Below are 20060 nucleotides of genomic sequence, written 5' to 3' on the forward strand. Positions count from 1 at the left end.
GATCAGAGGGAGAGACTGCTCGTCAGTTTTATTGCCTGACTTGCATCGTCTGTACAGCACCTGTTTGCCTGCTGGCTTTCACACCTCTCAGCTTGAGCCCAATAAACTTTAAGGCCTCGATTCTTAACATGGATGACACCACATGCTTACAGAAATAGAAGTATTTTTCTTCAGATGCTCCCGTCCCTTTTTTTAGGTTGCACTAAAAACAACAAGAGTGACAGTGCAATCTGGTTGCTCACATGTCACTTGTCAATTGATCTTGTTGGTACCATCATTTCGCATGCCCCCCTTCCACAGGTAAGCTACAGTGCTGGGTCCGGTACACCTCTGAAGCTGGAAGCGATTTATTGAATTGCTCAAGGACGCATAACAGGTTACACATTTGCACACACAAAGCTTTCAATCCTTGGTGTTGTGGTTGAAGGTCAGTCCTGCTTAATACACCACACGTGCATGTTAAAACGTTGTACTTGAACATGCACGAATTTAACTATTTGCACAGTTTCATCTCTTCCACTCGGAATAGTCAATTCTTCTTTGATCCTAAAGGACATTCCCAACTGGGGTCAATGCAACTGAGGCTAAATGCCAGCAGGTCAAACAGGTGCAGTAGGGAGCTGCAGGAGGGACAAGCCAGGGCAGGCAGGGCTGTTAAGGTGACTGCTTTCAAATACCAAAACAAAATTGATTTAAGAATAGATTGAGAGTGGAAATATGGTAAGACTTATTAATGCTTGATGATTTTGGTGTACTCCAATTAGGTTTCTTTATATAATAATATATGAAACATTAAAAGGACAAACAGGTCAGATTGAGGACAACAGAGGGCATTCCAGAAGAGGTCACCTAAATGTCAAAATCACTAGCTCAAGTAACCATACTACAGCACACTTCAATCGGAAAAATAAAGTAAATAGCTCCAGCAAACCATGTTGCAGGGGCCGCTACACCTCCTGCTATTTGCCATCGTCTCCTCTCAATGCCATTTTCAGTCAATAATCCCCAATGCACCAAAAGAAACACCTGGACATTGCTCTGCTTTTCTCATCAACACAATAGCTCCCTGTAAACTCTTAATAAAACAGAAACAAGCTTTCAGTTGCATTGGGCCAAGTATTTAGACATCAGGAGATGAGAAAAAGAAACAAGTCAGCTTAAACTTTAAACAAAACAAGTGTGCTTGCTGCTGCGCCAACAGGCCAATCAACTTTAACGTATCGATTGCCAATGTCACACATTAAGCTCTCAAGCAATAAAGTTTGGGAGCTGTGCTGTGGCGCTGTCTACTGGCTGGCAGAAGTTGAAGGTCCAAGCTTGAGGCCTATTCTGCTCTGCCAGTGACCATGCAGCTACAACAATTAAGCTCTTATGTGTCCGGTCAGCAAAAAAAAAAGAAATGCACTTGACAGATAATAAGTCTGTGGCTCAAACTACATAGCTGTCCATAGTGCTAACTGTAATCTCACATTGTGTGGTAGCCAAAATAGAATTAGGGAATTGTTTTTCTAAAATGGAGGAAAATCCCTATTCTACTTTCAGCAATGGTCGATATAAAGTACCTGTAATTTAATTCCTTATATTCCTGCTGTTGATCTGCATTAAGCATGACTGCAAGAGGGAAAACCAGAGGGAGTTGAGCTGCCACATTTGATGAAAGTTTGATTGGAATACGACTCCGGGAGCCTTTTTCTTTCCAACCATTTATACAATAATCATCAGAATGGACATCAGATACAGGTTTCATCCCTGTAGGCAGTAACTAAAGAGTAAAGAACAAATGTCGCTGTCACAGACACCTTACATTTGGTCTCGTTTGATCAGAGCGTGAAGCTCAGTCTCGGGACAGATAATTATCCTGCGTTAGTTTCTTCTGTCTCCTATTATTTGAGCTGAAAGTCTTGTTCACAGCCATTCACAAGTGTGTTTAATGATTTCACGCATTTTTATACTGTGATTATGACTTAAATACATGATAAATATATTTCTGAAGGGTTCTCTCCATATTCTGAGTAAAAAAAAAGGTATTTACTACTAGAAAAACTTGTTTTATTATGAATTAAGCTAAAGACATTAGTTTGTTGCCATGTAAGAACAGTTCTTTTGATAGCACTACAGTGGCTAAGACTTGTTATGAAAATGGTAACATAATTACGGTTGTTTGTCTTGGTTAAAATGACAATGTGCTCATATTTTACGACCACAAGTAGATGCTCATTTATCTTGAAATATGAACAGTTAATCTAGAATTAAAAAGAGAAACAGAGTGTGGCTGTGGCTTCAGAAGCAACAGCTAGCTTAAAAAGGATGGGGGATATTAGTATTCAGTGACAGCAGGCAGTACTTATGGGCAGAATTAAATGTGAGCAGCCAAAATAATTTGCACACAAAATATTACAGGAAACAATCAAGGGAAATCTGTAACGCTGGGTAAGTGAAGGTAAGGTGTGCAATATAAGATGTATAAAATAGCAACAAATATTGATCATGACATGCCTAATTATAAACATTATATTGGATGTTATTTGATAAGAGTGTGCTTTGCCACATTTTTCTCCCCACCTGCCTCTTTCCTCCTTATTTTCTACTTGATCTGCTTTTCTTCTCTCACCATTGTTCTTCATTTCGCCCTGCGTCCCTCTCTCTCCCTCTCCCCTCAGTGTCTACCCGACTCTCTCCCACTGCATAGCTCCAGTGAGCCGACTCCCCGCCAGGCAGTGCGGCCCAGGAGGGAGCAACCAGCTGAATTATTGAGAGCATAAAAACGCTGCCGCTAATGGATCCTGAATAAACACACTGGCTAAGCTGCTCCCGCGGCTTCCTCTGCTGCCACAGGGCATCAAGCTGAAAATACTGAGGTTGAGGACGCAGTGACTGGAGGCTACGGCTGAGGCTTTGTTTGGGCCCGAGCCACAGTTATGACACGCTAGGGCCATCCAAAGGATTCTGGTGAACAGGGGGCTAATCTGATGGCGATTCTTGCGATTTATTGACAGTGGATGCAGCAAGGAAATTAAAACTGGACGGAAATTAGGTATTTTTTGATAATCTTTTCTCCAGCCTAACTTACTTTTAATATCTAAGATTAGACAGAAAAAGGTAGTGAGAAAGGGAAATGTAATTTTAATGAGAGCAATTTAGAAAATAAAGGCTTAGATAGAGACTTGACACAATAATTTAACCGGAGTAACAACAAGAACTATTTCTGAAACATTTTAAATATTGAGTAATGCTCCAAGTTCATCACAAATCAAAACACTGAGTAAAGAAATTATCCAGCTCATCTGTATTGTTGCTTAAATATTTAACTGCTCTGGGCTTTTGTTAGATTAGTACATTTTTGACAGGTCCCTCCAAACAAAGTGGCACACATTAAGATTTAAAATGATATGAGACTATGAAGGCCATCATATATTTATGTAATGAGCTAAGACAAACGCGTGCACATGAGTATGTGCATGCCCGAGCGTGTCCGCGCTCATTTAACTACTTCAGGATCTAATTCCAAAGAAAGAACCATGGCAGAGTGTCTTCATCTTGTTCTGTAATAATGAACACACTCCAAGGGAAATGAGAAGAGATAGAAATTAAAATACGAATGGAGGAGTCATAAAAAAAAAAAAAAAAAAGGAGGGAAGAAAATGTTGGCCCTGCAGCAAACTGGAGCTTCTAAGATTATGACTCAGCTGAAAATCTGCATGCATCTGCGTGTATGAACCCCATTTCTAATACGATGCATCGTGGACTGTGTGTGTGTGTGTGTGTGTGTGTGTGTGTGTGTGTGTGTGTGTGTGTGTGTGTGTGAGAGTGAAGAAGGAGATTCCCATATGAAGAGGGATGAAATAAACTTATTACTGATTTATGTAAATGCATCGTAATATAGCACCACTGCCTGGAAAATCATAGCAACTAGGAGCTACAGACAAAAAGAGAGAAGAGGGAGATTAAAAAAAAAAAAAAAACAGGATGCAAATGCAAAAGGTGTCACTCAGTGAAGAAAAACAGAAACAGAAAAACAGCTAAAGCAGCCATTATAGCACAGCTAAGACCCATGGGTAAAACATGCACAGATGCTTGAAATACCACAGTTTTCAAAACTGTCAATTTGTCCTCACAGGAACTTCAAAGTACATCAGCAAATCTGATCTGACACACTTTGGAAGCCCTCAGGGATGAATCCAAGTTGCTGTAGCATTCAAAGTTTAGATTTTCATTGTTTAATCGTCTGCTTTGGCTGAAGGGTATAAGCTATAATATGAGTCAACTTTGTTGGCTTAAAACGACACACTACTGCAAGGTCGACCCGGTCGGTGCAGTACAGGACAACCAAACAACACTTCTTTGCAACAATCAGTGTGGACTATCAAATGCTTTGATGTTGCTGTTTAAGGCCAAAACACAGTGTGCAAAATTGTGTGCCAATACCCAATTTGAAGGTAAATTAACACAAAAGTGTTTTTACCACATTCGTACCCTGGGTCTCAGGATATATAGACAGGGAACATTAGCCTTTTATGTCTTCAACCTCAGCTCAGTAGGTCCAGAAATAGAGGTAGCCCCTGGCCTTAGTCGTGTGCTTTACTACTGCAGCCTGTACTTTCCACTGCACAGCGTTTTGCAAACAGCCCTATCGGATGTCAGAATGCAGTCACCAGGCATCCATTGAGCTCATGTCTGCCTCGTGTTTCTACAGGGATAGTGGGATGTTTTTGTGTGACAGGGGTCCCAGATAGTTTCACATTATTGTGTAATATCTCAAGACAGAGGATGAATCTTTGTTGAGACAAAGGGGTGACAAAGCGTATGAGTAGAATATCATCTAATGACAAACACTGTTATCAAGAGAAAGAAAACATGAATTTACCTTCTTCTTGTCTCTCATGGAGCTCTTGCCTCGCACCATGATTTTGCATCCCGTCTCTGCTTCCAACTGTTTGGCTGTGAGTCCTCGAGGACCGAGGATTCTCCCCACGAAGTTATACTGCAGAAACAGAGAGAGAAATATACAGGTGAGTATAGAGCGGGAGAGATTACGGATATTAAATGTCCTTAAAGATTTAACTGGCAATTAAAATCTATCAATAACAACGGCTGAATGCAAATGGTCAAGTTCTTCTTGAATATGCAACAGGCAGGATTATATCACACAGACAAACAGGCATACAGATGTCACTACAGACTACTTTCTGCCCATGTTGTCTTTCTTGCAACATTGCTACACCAGCCATAGTAAGGTTTTCTCCTTACTATGGTTGCAACACTACTAGAAGTAAGTCTTTACCAATAATACCAAGGAAGAATGTGTTAAAAGGGTAAGATTAATTTAATTAATTTTGCAGTTGAATGTTTTTCTAGCTGGCTGGATTTCCAACCATAAGCCGCAGCGGGGTAGGCTTGCCCCGACATTTAGTACCCCCGCTAGATGTCAAAATGGTGCCAAATAGAAAATAGAAAATTAACAACAAGGAATTATAGAATGGTGGGTAGTAGAAAAGGGGGAAATGGAGTGGGAGGATGCTGACGGGAAGGCGAGTTGCGAGGTGATGTAGAGTACCTGACACAATTTTCTTATCAAGGACCCCCTTTTCACTTTTGTGTGGCTTTGGAGCTTTGTACCAAAAGGAAACGTATTTAACAACGTAATCCCCTCCACTTGAAACTGGCTTCCAATGGGATAAAGGGAAAATGTGTTGAAATAATCCAGCGCAATTTTCAGCCAAAATAAAAACAGAGGGAAAGGAGGAGAGATGGGGGAGAGTGGGGAGCACAGTGACGCATAGAGAGGTAAACAAACCACCCGTGTTTAAACAGTGTGCACAGCGGCTGGTGGAGTGCATGATGGGTAAGATCTCTGGCACCATTAAAACGGGATAAAAATGTCCAAACCTGAAATATTCAAACGCTCACTGGCATAGTGAGTAGCTTTCCTTGACAATGAGAAGCGCAACTGTTCGTCTCTCGAGCTGTTACAATGAGCCGTGACACTGCCGCATTAAATTCTTAAACGCAGTCACATCTGCTTATGCACTCCAACGCACCAATGCCTCAGCGAAATCCAAAAGACCATCAGAGAAGTCACATTTAATTACAGAGGGATTACAAATTTAACGCGATGCTGGTGTATTTCTCCTGAACTACGTAAACAAACACTGTTGAGGACAGTCAAAACCTCCAGGATGTTGTTGTCTGTGTCCCCGTCACCGGGCTTGCCTGCAACCGTCGCCTGTCTGCGTGTCTTCGTCAGGAAAGACACACCCTGAGATGCTAAAGTCCCCGCGGATGATACTAGCATGCAGCTACACAGGCTTTATGTTTCTATGTTGCAAGGCAACTGTCTGTTCGGTTCACTCGAATCAAGGAAATAGTGGAGGGGCTGTTTGTGAGAGTGTGTGCGCCTACTGAAGAATGTAGAGGCACCTGTCCTCGGAGGTCAGCCACCAACGATGCACGGTGGCCTGCGTCAGACTGGTACGTAAACACACACAGAAGAACACACGCACACAGCCTCAAGGAGCACAGGAGAGAGCTGTCTGTCTGCATCACGGTACTGGCTGCAGACAAGGGTGAACCCCAAGCTCTGGACACGGCGGTGGTGCTGTGCTACACAACACACATAAACAGACATGGCCTCTTACCCATTACACAGAAGCTACAGTGACAGTGTCCTGGGTGTTGATATACAGCCTACCCTGCTAGCAACTGCAGCACCATATCTGAAATGACATTTCCCACCAGCCTCACAGGCTACAATATCTTCCATCAGTCCATATCCCATTAGATTTACACACTATAAATATATTAAATACTTAAAGTGGTTGAATTACAGAGCATGATCCAGATGTGAAATAGACATGCGAAGGGGGAAAAGGTATATATGATTCAAACTATGAGGCTTGTTCATAAAGAAATAGCATTTAATATTTTATTCACTCCCCTTCTCTCACTTTGTGACAGTGGAAGGTACTTCTCTGTGGACATGAATATGTTGATGATAATTAGACTTGACAGAGACCAGGGCCTGTCGGAGGAAAGCTGGGAGAAATAAAGCGAGAAAAGGTTCAAGAGATGATGACACAAGGGCAAAAGGGAAAAGTCATGGACGCCAGTGTGAGGGGAGAGCAAGAGCAGCCAACATGCCACCACATTCTCACTCTAGATGTGAAACTCCATCTGATAGGGCGCTCGGGGATAAAGGGTTAGGGCAGGCCATTACATGCATGTGGCTTGGATTTTATGGCAACCCCCTTCCCCGGAGCAAAGGCTTGTGGGTGAAGGCTGGAGTATTAGTGTCAGATGTCTTTTAATGATGACAGAGTCATGTGCACAAAGTCGCAACAACATATGGGTGGGGGCACGGCACGGTGTAGGCGTCAGGTCTGGCCAAGCAGTTACCGCACTCACACACATCACTCAAGGAACATTTAAGTGCAAACACACATCAAATGACTGTTTCAGCTTCAAACATCTCACCACAATCTGGCAATGTAGCAGGAAATGATACAGCCTCATATTAATATAATCTCACAATTAGAAGTGTGACTCTACTGTAAATAAAAATGATGCCAAAAGCCTCGCGGTGATGTTAACTGTAGTGGATTGCTCTCTCTGCTCCCTGGCTTCCCACTCTGCACTGAGGGTTTGACATTCTTCTCGTGGATGTTGATATGCTGTTCGAAAAGGCGACCTCCATTTTAAGCCACAGGAATGTAGAGACAATGAAAAGCCGAGCGTGTGAGTTATCAGAAGGTTGCAGGGCCATTGAGCCTGCCAGGAACTTCACTCAGTACAGCCAGAGGAGTAGGATGGATACAGTGCCCCTCACTACCAACTACACTATCCGCTCTTCAACGTCCTTGTGCTCAACTATCCAGCCTCCTCCGCAACTACTAAAAAAATGCTAGTTTTCATCCTCTGTAACATCAGACTGAGGTCTTTAGAAAAATCATGTCTGGGGAACACCATGGCTTGCTTTCCAAATCTCTGCACCCTCTACGAGACCTTGAAAGAGTCACTGGCAAATAGATAATAATTAATACAAATATAAAAAGTGTCTTCCCCATGAATAGCAGTGAAAAGCCATAAGCCATTCTTGGGTCGAACATTACAACCACAAAAAAAGTATGGGTATCTACTAGCTCCATTCAATTAAGCACTACTGTCAGCACCCATCTGGTGAACAGAACACATGCATAAACTGTGTTTTACTGACTTGTAAACTCTCGACAGTCTCTTTTTCCCTTTGCTGCACTCATTTACAGCATTAGAAGATTAGATACACTGGGACCTTTTGGTGGACAATCTCTTTTTCTCCTCTATTTCAGTCTCATTTTATCTCCGTTTTTCGCCAAGTTTTTCAAACAAACACACAAATACAGAGAGAAGCACATACAGCATATACAAACACAGCTCATGTGTAAACACGGAAAAACAGACACGCACACGCGCGCACACACAAAGCCCCCTTCAGGACAAGGGCTTACACTGACATTAAAGGGCCTTTGTTTAGCCCCAGTTATCGCTACTCCACAGGCGGGTTATGTTGTGAGCATATCTACGTCTACGCCGCTGTGTGTTTTATGAGCGCGAGTTTGTGAAACCACAATGAATGGAGTGAACTCTTGCAGACACCCTCCCCACCCTGAGCTGCCTGTCACTTGGGTTTGTGTGCACATGCCTTTTGGTTCGTTTTTTGTGTGAACTACTGAGAAACAACAGCAGTTCCACCAACAATGTTCAGAGAAGCAGAACAATTGTGCCTTTGACGGCATTTGTTTGTGGTGGTGGGGAGACAGGAAATGAGATCATGCTGAGGGCTCTGGCTGTGTGCGCGCAGAGCTTATCGGAGAGCAGGGCCAGGCCGGGAGGAGAATACCAATCACTTATTAGCCGGCCTTGCTGGGCTTATGGAAATGAGGAACAGTTCATTCAGTGTGATGTATCAAAGCAAGGTGGAATCTGCGGTGGTTACACCAGGCACTGCCATCTCTCCCCTGCTCTCCATCTTCTACGCTCAGTCAGTTGATTATAACCCTCCCTTTTTCCCAATCTTTTATCTGCGAAAACTCCTTGTCCTCATACCCAAGATATCTTCCATCTCATTTCACTTCAAGTTACAGTATTTGAAGGGTACATAGCTGAGCACTGGTTGCTTAAACACCTCCCTTCTGCTTCCAGACTTCCTCTTTTCATTTCTGGAAACGGAGCAGGCTTCCTTTTCCTCTTTGTCCTAGTACACAGGATCTTTTCTTTCCTGTTCTGCATATCTGTCATCCTCCCATGGTGCAGGGGTCTCTCACAGCACAAATCAATGTTTCTCTCACTTTCCTTACTAACCACCAGCCGGCTGCCTTTCATCACTCATTCATCTTTGTGCAGAAATGCTCCATCATTTAATTAATCCATCGTGGCCTTTGCTTTGTGGTCTGATCGCCACACATATGAGCATGCAGCAGCTCTGCATATCTTTTCCACATAGTAAAACAGCAAGAGGAAAGGAAAATGGACATGGGCAACATGCAGGTGCTTAACCTACAGCAGGCTACATGGTTTGTCTACAGGACGGACAGCGGAGGTGATGCTGGGGCAATGAAAGGTGAAAATTAGACTTAGATTCCAGTGGTGACATTTGCGCCTCAAAGCCCTATAGACTTCAAAGCTCTCTATTCAGCACATCCAGCATTTAGCAGCCTAATCCATGGCTCCTTTGATAATTCTGTTTGGGTTTATTTTGGGGTTGCAGGCAGGCTGGAAATACAGAGGAGGGAAGACGGAGAGATGGAAGCGTAAAGATTGATGTCAGCTGGAAGTTTTGGGAGACATGAGCAAAGGAAGCAGAGAGCAAAGTTTGTGCACTTTTAGATAAGCGACTAGCAGACACAGAGTGAAAAATAATAAGTAGGAAGAGCCTAAATAATATTCCATCTCTCTCTCTCAGTGTTCATCTGCGTGTTAGTTGATCACAACAAGTAAACTGAAGAGTACTCTTCAGAGCTGAGAAAGCTGTGAACTAATGCTAGCCAGGCAGGGCTATCTTATCTGCAAACCTCCCATCCAGCCGAGGAAGGGAAACAGCATCTACTTTAGAGTGGTCACTTCTGGCCAATATCAAAATCCTCTAAACAGAGAACTGTGTTAGTTTAGGCAAAGAACTAAAGTTGCGCTAGCACTGGCTGATCAGCCGTCAGCAAATTTCATTCACGCTTCATCATCATTTTAGTGTTGCCGTCTACACAAACATCCAATGTTTATGCATGTTTACAACTACCTCCAATTTGTGTAAACCAGAGTGAAGTGTTTATACTGGTGAATTAGTTCTGCCAGCTAAGTCTTTGGCGCTCAACTATTTACAATAAATGGTCAATTTGTTGAGGTACCGATTCCAATCCAGTACATTAGATCTGTGCATCATCATCAACCGTAAAATATCCTACTTCCGCACATGCCTTTGTCACAGCTCTTTAATAACATTGTCAAGTGCAGTCAATTGTATTTAAATAGCTCATATTGCCTCGGGGGACAAGGACCCTCTACTTTAAACCTTGATTGATTTTAAGCGAAGAAAAAAAAATGGAAGAAAGCCACATAGGAGGGGTCCCTCTCCCGGGACGGAAAGACATGTCATACATGTTGCCATGTACAGAATAGACAGACAAAATCACAGACTATAAATGTAGATGATAAAATATATTTGAAGAATGTGCTTCCAGGAGGACAACTGAGCAACGTGTGGTGTCGCTAAGAGGCACCTGTGCCGTACAACATCCTCTCCACTGCGGAAGAGGACAAACCTCACACCTAATGGTTCAGATGTTAAAAATCATTGCCAAATATGTTTAAATAATGAATATCAGAATTTATTCTGTATAATGTAGCTCATTCAACTATTTTAAAAACAAAAACATTGGTCTCAAAAATCCTGTATCAGTAGGATCTGGCCTCTGCACATCGACACTTTATACGGCGACACTACATCGCTCGCCTGTGTGGTCAACCCGCTTCATTTGTCCTTCATTCTCTGCTTTCACCTCTCTGCCTCTCAGCTTAATGACTGCAGAGACCAACAGGCCAATGAAGCACTAAACACCGTCCACTTACAGTACAAGCATAAGTTGGTAATATGAAAGCCAATCAGTGGCATTAGCGTAGTTATAAATACACATCTAACCGCTTACACTGTTGCCCTTCGTCATGTTAACTGACTACAACAAATAGAGTCCTCTGTTTAAATTATCATTGTAATTACCCTCCTCATCAAATAGCTAACTAGAAAACCATCCGTTCATCAAATTATCATCATCATGCATGGCTGGCTAGCTAGAGATATCAAAATCCTCCACTCTACCGCTCTATCAGTGAGGTGAGCTGAGGTGTGGGGCGGTACATTTCCAGGACTGGTAATGACTTAAGGGGGTCAGAAGGATATCAGGAGCTGGCATGATAAGTGATGACACCCTCATGGGAACAAGCTTAATGACTTTCCCTGCGCAGGGAACTGGCTGGTTTGGGCCGGGCGATTTTACTGCAGTGAAACAGAAAGGTCCAGGACATCCTGTCTGCTCAAATCATTAGAGCCTCTTTTTCTTTTTAGTATCCCACATTTGTGCAGATAAGATTCACGACAGTTTCAACCGATTTGGTGCAGCTGCAGATGGACTTTTAGTAGGCATGTAAGAGGAGGATATCACGCTAATGCACAGGATTACCAAGAAAGGTGAGGTAAAAATTAAATGGGTCAAACAAGACATTAAGCTTGCATTTGTTCAAGTGCTCTGATGGGATGAGCTGACAGCGTCACGGTACTATGGACTGAGCCGTAGAAGAAGTTGGTGTCGTGAAACTGTAGGAGTATAACCTGTGGGGGAAAAAGCGTGTTGAACCTTATTTTTGGGCAACGCCACTGAACTTTTCAAGCATTTTTTAAAGTTGATTTAACTGCTGATTCTATACATGTTTTAAGTCCCAGTGACCATTGAAAGCAAATGTATGGCTCTCTCCTCTTTTTAGCCCAAAACAACTGCCTGGGGGCATTGCCAAGATTGATGCCAAGGGGTAAGACTTTAAGACATAAGCATGTTCAGTACAAAAACATATTGTTGTTGTTAAAGTTTTAGAAGCTTAAGGTGGTTTAATGGAATATTTAATATTAATTCATAATATTTGTAGCTAACCTACTAATATTTGCCCTTCATTTATTTGTCTGTTTTAATTACCTGTGTTTAATTCTGCAGTTAATTTTGTACCATTTAAAGTTTCAAATTTGTGAAAAAGCAGAGTTGATGAAAACCCTTCCTCTAGTAAGTGTATAGAACATATGCAAAAGTAATTTGCAGTGTTCAATTACTTTCATTTGCCTTCAAAACCGACTAATAACCAAAAAATGTTGACTTTCAAGATCAAACATCTGTTCCACTGAGCATCTTTATTTTAGAGACGACAGGTGGAGCAGAAGAGGGGAAATTGAAGGTGGAGGGGGTTAAAAGGATTCCATTACTGAGGTAAACAAACTTAAGTACCATAACAACCTCCTAAACATCAGACAAACACTAGAAACACCAACACCAGAGCTGTAACACACAGCTGTTTTTATAGACCTACAGTATGTATATAACTCTTTTCTTTCAGAGCTGTTCTAGCAGGCTAGGAGTTCACACAGTCCTGTTTTGCAGTTGCTCAACAGCATATGTCTAACAGAGGGTCCTATTTCATAGCGTCAGCACAGTAAAGGTGGTGTCCGCGTGTGCATGTCTGTGTTTTCACTCCTGAGCATTTCTTACTATCCAGTGACCTGCCCGCAACCCATCGAACAGTTGGCAAATACAAACACACAGGGAATAAAGTGGAGACAGAGACAAACTTAAAAGACATGTCACACATCCTATCAGATGCCTGAAGGTCAACGGAAATGACATGCTGAGCTGTCAGTCAGCTGCCTATCAATGTGTGTGTGAGCGTGTGCTCGGGAGAAAAGCAGAGCCACAGATAGCATTTAATTGAAGGTTGAAGTTATCAGATAGCCTGCGACTCAGCTGTCAGTCAAGATGCAGTCACCACGGTGACGCTTCACAGCGCTCTGCACCACTGACGACATCGGGAAATGGCTGACTTTGAAGAACGGTGAGGGAGTGGCTAGACAGACACACAAAGGCAGGAATGATAGAGATGCAGGCCTAGCGCGCACACACACACATACAGACACACGTTTACAGACAGATGTGGCAGGCAAGCACTCACACACACACAGGCCAGGAGAGGGACACACTTAAGGGAATTAGAGTAGGAGCATGCTGGCAAGGCAAGTTATTTTGGTAGAATTGACATGCTGCACTGCATCCAGGCACCAGGACAATCTAATTATCTACTGGTGAAACGAGAGCAGGGGACACGTAGGTTAGACAGAAAAAGCCCCACCGAGCCAGCGTGGCCTTGACATAAGAATATGGCGGATAAAGGTAAGTGGGAGTTATGTTTTCAAATCAAAGTGGAAACCGAATGGAAGGCAAGCGGGTGGCAAGTGTCCCAAAATGACAAGAGAAAGAGTGGAAAGAGGGAAAGATGGGGAAATATCATGAACGATGACAAATCTTCCATAGCAGGTGAGCTGATGCCAAGAACACCATTGCCTGCTTTCTTGGGAGAACGTAGAATTGCATCAGCGGGACACACGTACACAGAGAAGCGTGCACACACACACACGCCTTTTCGATGGCGGGAATCTGGGAAATCAGACGGAAATGTGAGAGGGAGGAAAATATTCCCCAGTCTAATAATCATCATTACAGTTTCCTTTCCTTTAGCAGTGGGCAGATGGGGATAGGAAGTGACATTTTCTTCCTTTCCTTCATCATTTCTTTCTTCTCTTCCGTTTCAAAATGATCCTTCATCATCCCAGCTCTTACCCCACAACGAAATTATTCCACTTTTCATCCTCATTGAAAACACTACCACGATATAGAGATACTGTAGCACTGTGTTTGGACAACAATTCGAAAACTACAGAGTCCCAAGAGAAGCTCAGTTCTACGTGGAAGTCAGATGAACACACAGTAACACTTTATCTATTGTTTTCTGCTGTTCGAATAATGAAATCCTAGATTTCATTCCCCCTCTCTCCACCCCAACAGCCTGAAATTGCAAAAGGAAGTAAGAACAGCAGTGAAAACAAAGGAGTGTAGACAAAAGGATCACCAGTGTAACTTATTATTAAGTCACACTGGTAAGCATTCAAATACTTTTAAATCTTTTAAAATGTACTCTCTGTGCCTGATTTTTTAAAGGCCAGTATTGCTGTGGTCATTAGTTGGACTTGCCAACACATAAAATTTAGTATAACTAATTGAACAGTTTTTGCACAAAACCTGGATATTTTCTGAGAACGGTAAAGGTAGGAATAGAGAAAATAGTAAATTTTTTACCTGCTGCTGATTTCCCCTGATCATCACACATAAATAAAACAAAGCTATCTGGCATTTTCCAGTTTGTCTGCACACTTAATGACCACATTTGGTGAAGGGTGTGTGTACCAAAATAGAGTGAAAAATTGTCCAAGGGAAATATTGGCCTTTAATGCATCACAGTGAAAGTGTATTTGTCTCTGCTTGCACATGTGCATATTAGTGTGTGTATAAATTGTGTCTGCTTAAGGTCATCAGTGAGTCATCTCGGCCACCAGGGGGAAGCCTAATTAATTTTGTAGCTTTCACGGCAGCTCGTAAACACAATACTGAGTTATAGCCCTGCCCTGCACAGAGCAGCATGGCAAATCGAGCAAAGGGAACACAGGGGTCATCCGAGGATGCCACACTTTTAATAGTGTGTGTGTGTGTGCCTGTGTGTTTGTGTGAGAGTCTTTACAGCCATAGGTGGCAACCACAGTTCCACACACTTCCACAGACCTCCTTCACTCTTCCATAAAACATGTCCTCACAGGGTTAACACAGAACCCACCCACGAACATGGACACACACACACACAGACACAGACACAGAGAGAGAGAGAAACTATACAGTGATTTAATTTGTTTTGAATAGCATTACTACAGGGGATATCACAGCAAAAAGGTAAAGGTTTCAGCCTTATATCTTTAAATAGCATGTTCACTTCTGAATATATCAGACATGCCCTTCAAAATAAAATAAAACAGCTGCAACATAAACCCCTTTTAGAGATTGACCAATAGGGTTTTTTTCAGGGCTGATACTGATTATTAGTTATGAAGGAGACAGCTAACTGATATTTAGAGTAAATATATATGACCACAGACAGAGGATGCTGCATCAGAGCAAAGGTAGCATTTTTAAATCAGCAATAGGAGAAAAAACACTGATGCCAATAAACGGAAATTTGCTGGATATCGGCCCTGACAATCAGCCCATCTCCACTTAATTACTGCAAAAAATAGTGGCACCAAGTGCAATTAATTGATTATCACGACTATTTAGAGGACACTCCAAGGACCTGATATCCTGTCGCTTGAGATGAAGGATGAAAGGCTGAGCTCAAGCTAAATAAACCACCCATAACCTAGAGGCTGGGTCTGGTCTTGGGGTCAGCCGCAGCTGAGCCGATTCCAGCCAGTCCCTGGTGCCCTTTATCAATTCTGTCAGGGGGAAAATACAATCCACGCCTGGCTAGGCCTTGCCCTGCTCTACAGTGTGTCTTATCCTTCGTCACCTCCCTCCATTCATTTCCTCACTGCAAGCTGCTGGGATTACCAAGAGAAATGCTGCTCCACAAGACGTGACATGACCATTCATGTGTGTGCCTAAGATTACTATGAGGACAGGAAGGTGGCTGACTGACTGGTCACGACCTTACACATACATACACACCTGTCATTATTCAGACACAGCCTCTTCAGTGTTGCCACCAGCCTCCTCAGTCCAGACTCCTCATCTCTACAACCAGTATGATAGCGCCATCCCAGTGTGTGTGTGTGTGTGGTGCGTGTCTGCATGTAAATGTGTCTTTCCATTTGAGAAAAGCAGTCTCTACCACCACTCTAACCAATGCAAGTGATAAGTCCAAAAGATTTCCATCTCCTTCAGCTGAATATTTATGGAATTGCAGTTTGCTTTCCATGACACTCCTCCTCTCAATCCCCTCCTTCTCTCCCTCTCAGAACTAATCTACCGCTGAGCTGGCCCATAAACACCACAGCATGCCATGTTTTTGTGAGACCTGGTCCAATTTTAGACAGCCACCTGATGTAGCTGTAACAGTAGTCCATTAACAGCTTGGTACACCTTGTGAGTCCAGCAACTATCGTTTAACAAACAAAACAGCTAGGACAGTCTAGGGTGTCCACTAACATAAATACATGGAAAAAGGAGCAAAAAGAAAGCACAATGAGAAATGCACTAAGGAGTGAGCAAAGTGTGCAACAAAAACAGACTACTGAACTATTGGCAGCTGACATTCCAGTGATGACATACCACAAAGATGCATGGCCTCAGGCAAGAGCATGTCAGCAGACATAAGAATTTTTTATCTTTTATAGTTGCTGATATAGATGTTGTTACATTTTTGAGAAAAAGCAAACAACATATTCCTAAAGACATACTATACCATAAGTTTTAATTATTTTCTTTTTTGTATTGTGCTCAAAACACCATTTGTCTACTGGTTCCTCTGTAAATATTAGTCCTAAAACAATTAACGCAAACGCACCAATAATATTAGCACTGTGATACAGCTGCTGTCGTGTGAGATGTGTAAAGCAGCTACTTACGTCAGGGTACTCTTTGACAGGCACAAACAGTTTTTCCTGCAGGTGGACGATGGGTCCCATAGGCTCCGGCAGCTCCAAAGGGTGTCTGTCCACAAGGCCATTCACTGTGTCGCTGTACATGTCTTTACGTACTCTGTTGATCTCTGAAACACACAAACGTGTACACTGTGGTAAGCAACAGCACAATCAAACATTTATTTTCCTTTGTATTTGATACATCACTGTCATATTGATTTTGACTTCAGGGCAAAGGCCTAATGTAGCATATAAATCTTTGTTGGGGAAAAAAAGGAAAAAGAAAAACAACAGAAATCTGTCAATTGCCGTTAGTATTGTTTGTCATTTACAGACAAACAACTGTGTACATTTGTTTTCCGGGAGTAGAGAAAAATTATCATAGCCTGTGAGTGTGGAAAAGTATGATAGCTGAGCATGGATGCCTCTTTATACCTTAAGGAGGCAGCAATTTTCCAGCTACTCTGACTAACAACGGTGAATGTGTATTTCTGTGCAAGTTATCTTATATGCCAGAGACAAAAGTTAAGCGCTGCATTATTTAGGGGTTAAGGCCACCATCTTTCCTTTCTGCCTGGTACTCCCCTGTGGCTGTTGTCTAATAGAGTAGCCTGTGCGAGCAGCTGGGCAGGTGGGGAGAGGAGACGCGGAGAATCGCTCAGGCTCAGGTACATGCCTTCAGATCTGATCCTTCTGTCAGATAAAACTAATGGACCTCTCTCCCTCACACACACACACTGCCAGCAGAGACTGCTCCAACTCTCTCGCACACATTCGCCTCTAATTCACACTTGCGCACCCCACTTTGACTGCCTCTGTAGCTCACACAAACTCTCACACAGAGGAATTCTGTGCTATGCAGGTTGAAAAAAGCCTTCATTCATCCTGTTCCATCTTGTGCTGTGTGTACAGTACGTGTGAGTGTCACAGTTGGATGAGGATCGACGACTGCAGTTGTAACACCTTTTAATAGGGGGACGCACGCCTGTTAGCCATCACGATACAGACACTCATGCCGCTGCCGAACCAAAATGTTAACTGGCAGTAAAGGGGAGGAGAGACCCATCTACAAAAACATGTTTTTAAGTTGGAGTTTGAAGCAGCTGTGCCAAAATGGTCAGGGTGGTGAGGACTCGAGGAATGATGTGCGTGGGGGCGGGTGTTAGTTAGGCACCATTTCCATCTCTCATGAGACTTTCAAGCAGTTGGGAGCTCTATATTAAACTCTAGCTGGGGAACCTGACACTCAACTCAGATGCCCTTAGTGGAGCATGCCTGACCTCTAGGCCTTAACCTTATACTGAAGCAAAATTAGAAGATGGGTCGCAATTCCATAATTAGGTTTGAGTAAAGCTCTTGCCTTTGTTTTACATTAGAATAATTGTACACTTCTACAGAATAGAAAAAGAGGTCAGGTTTAAAAAAAAAAGAAGCTAGGATTTAGCGCTGGAATCAGTTTGTGGGGAATTCCTGTTAAAGATTCAAGTGTTGTCTCTGGATACTGTGTCAATGACAGACTGACAAATGTGTGATTGATGTGCTCACGGACACTGACAAGGATACACATCAACATCTGGCCCGCAGCTGTGTGGACAACACCTGCGGGACAGATTTGAATCGTACAAACAAGTCGGGAAACTCGGCCCGGAGCGACTCCTTCACAAACATGACCTCAGCACTCAGCAGATCACACACTCCCAGTCCTCCCTAAAGATGAATTCATCCTCACGGTATCCAGCCCAGAGGACAGATTACATCAGTCCTAACCGACACCAGCGGCTTTAGGCCACATTCAGGCTTTGTGTATGAACAGAGAGGCTTGGCAGTGACACATCATACAGGGAGGAGGCAACGACAGCACGGCACAGCGAGTAATGGGAATATGAAAAACAGGACAGTTAATTACAGATGATTGTGTGTTGTGTGTCCAAAAGAACCCTCAAGTACAGAGAGAGAGAGGATTTCAACCATGTAGTCATTAGTCTAATCTCTGAAACTTCTTGACGGATAAGCAAAACTATCCACGGCTGGATCACGCATAGGAGATATGGAAAATAAGATCACAAACTAACCTGCATCCTATAAAAATGAAATACCCCTACTTACTATAAATCTAAGAACCTTTCTTGCTGCATCTGGCTATTCAAGCTAACATTAAAAACACAGAAGAGCTATTTAACAGACCACTGGTGGGCTAAGTGTGTGTGGAGGAGCCATCAATGATGGGTAAAGAGGAGCCAATGTTCTGTAGGCTAGAAAATCAGTTCTGTACACATAGCTTCCAACAAAAGCACATATATTTTATATCTGCATCCAAGAACATTCGTCCTTCAGATAACAAAATAAAAAAATAAAAAGAGTAAGTGTGCACATGTGACAATGCTACCCAACAACCAGCAGCAGCAGCAGCCCGCCTTCTAATTTCCTCTCGCTGAAATGCCACATTAACATAAGGGGGCCGTGCTGGGCCATCAGTGGAGACGTGCGGCATTTGACAACCTCTAATTTCAGTGCGGCAAGTCTTTTCTGAAGCGCTGCGCTCACCTAAAAATTACCCCCTGCCTTGCACGGCCGACAAAATCATTTGTCTAGCTGTCCACCCCGGCAGAAAAGGCTGATTTTGTGAGAAAGACGCAAGGAAAGGAGGACAGACAAAGCAAGAAAAAGAACACAATCGACTGGAGCAGGAGAATGGTTGGCTATCAAATCAGAACTTTTCTTGAACTTTGGCATTACATTGGGGGAAAAAAACTTGAGTATATACGTGTTTAACAGCTTAATGAAGAGCAATAACAGATCCCCTGTTACTTCCCTTAAAGCATCTCTCAGCTCAGTGTGTCATCCACAGCCTGACTCAGCAAACCACACACATAAACAGCACTTTCTGTTAGAGCTGTCTATTTACTGGTGGGGGGCTGGCTGCACACACACCGACAGACACAGGAAGAGAGATCATAATATCACTATTTAGTGTTTTGCCCAGACATCTGTCAGGAGGAGACAAAAATCAACCTTGAGAGTAGATGGGGGGGGGGGCAGATCGGAAGAAGGTTTGATGAGACAAAGACGGAGAGAAGAGAGGGAATTATAGACACAGTGCTGAGCAAGCAGAGTTCAGTTGTACTCCTCTTGACTTGCGCTGCTCTTTTCTGCCTCAATCTAAGTTAATATACATTTCATTTCACCTTCTCTTTTTTTGTTTCTCTCGCTGTCTGCCCTTTCTTCTCAAATCTGCAGCGAAAAAAATAAAATGTCACAGGCTGTGGCTGCGGATACATCTGCCCTTTGTAAGCTCAAGTAAAAAGACACTTTCTCTTCA

The 20060-nt window shown here is 42.9% G+C and overlaps 1 protein-coding gene across 6 annotated transcripts in view; it reads right to left on the minus strand.

Moving 5' to 3' along the window:
* Positions 1-20060, minus strand: part of qkia (QKI, KH domain containing, RNA binding a) — a 77795-nt gene that overhangs the window by 35187 nt on the left and 22548 nt on the right. For all 6 annotated transcript variants that reach the window (XM_084380438.1, XM_084380442.1, XM_084380437.1 and 3 more), the window contains exons 2-3: positions 16727-16869; positions 4865-4981 (exon numbers count right to left, since the gene is read on the minus strand). In XM_084380438.1, the coding sequence (XP_084236564.1) occupies positions 4865-4981; positions 16727-16869 (260 nt within the window). The remainder of the gene's footprint in view (positions 1-4864; positions 4982-16726; positions 16870-20060) is intronic.

This window comes from Pagrus pagrus (assembly GCF_965226575.1).
Source record: "Pagrus pagrus genome assembly, chromosome: 18".
NCBI lineage: Eukaryota > Metazoa > Chordata > Actinopteri > Spariformes > Sparidae > Pagrus > Pagrus pagrus.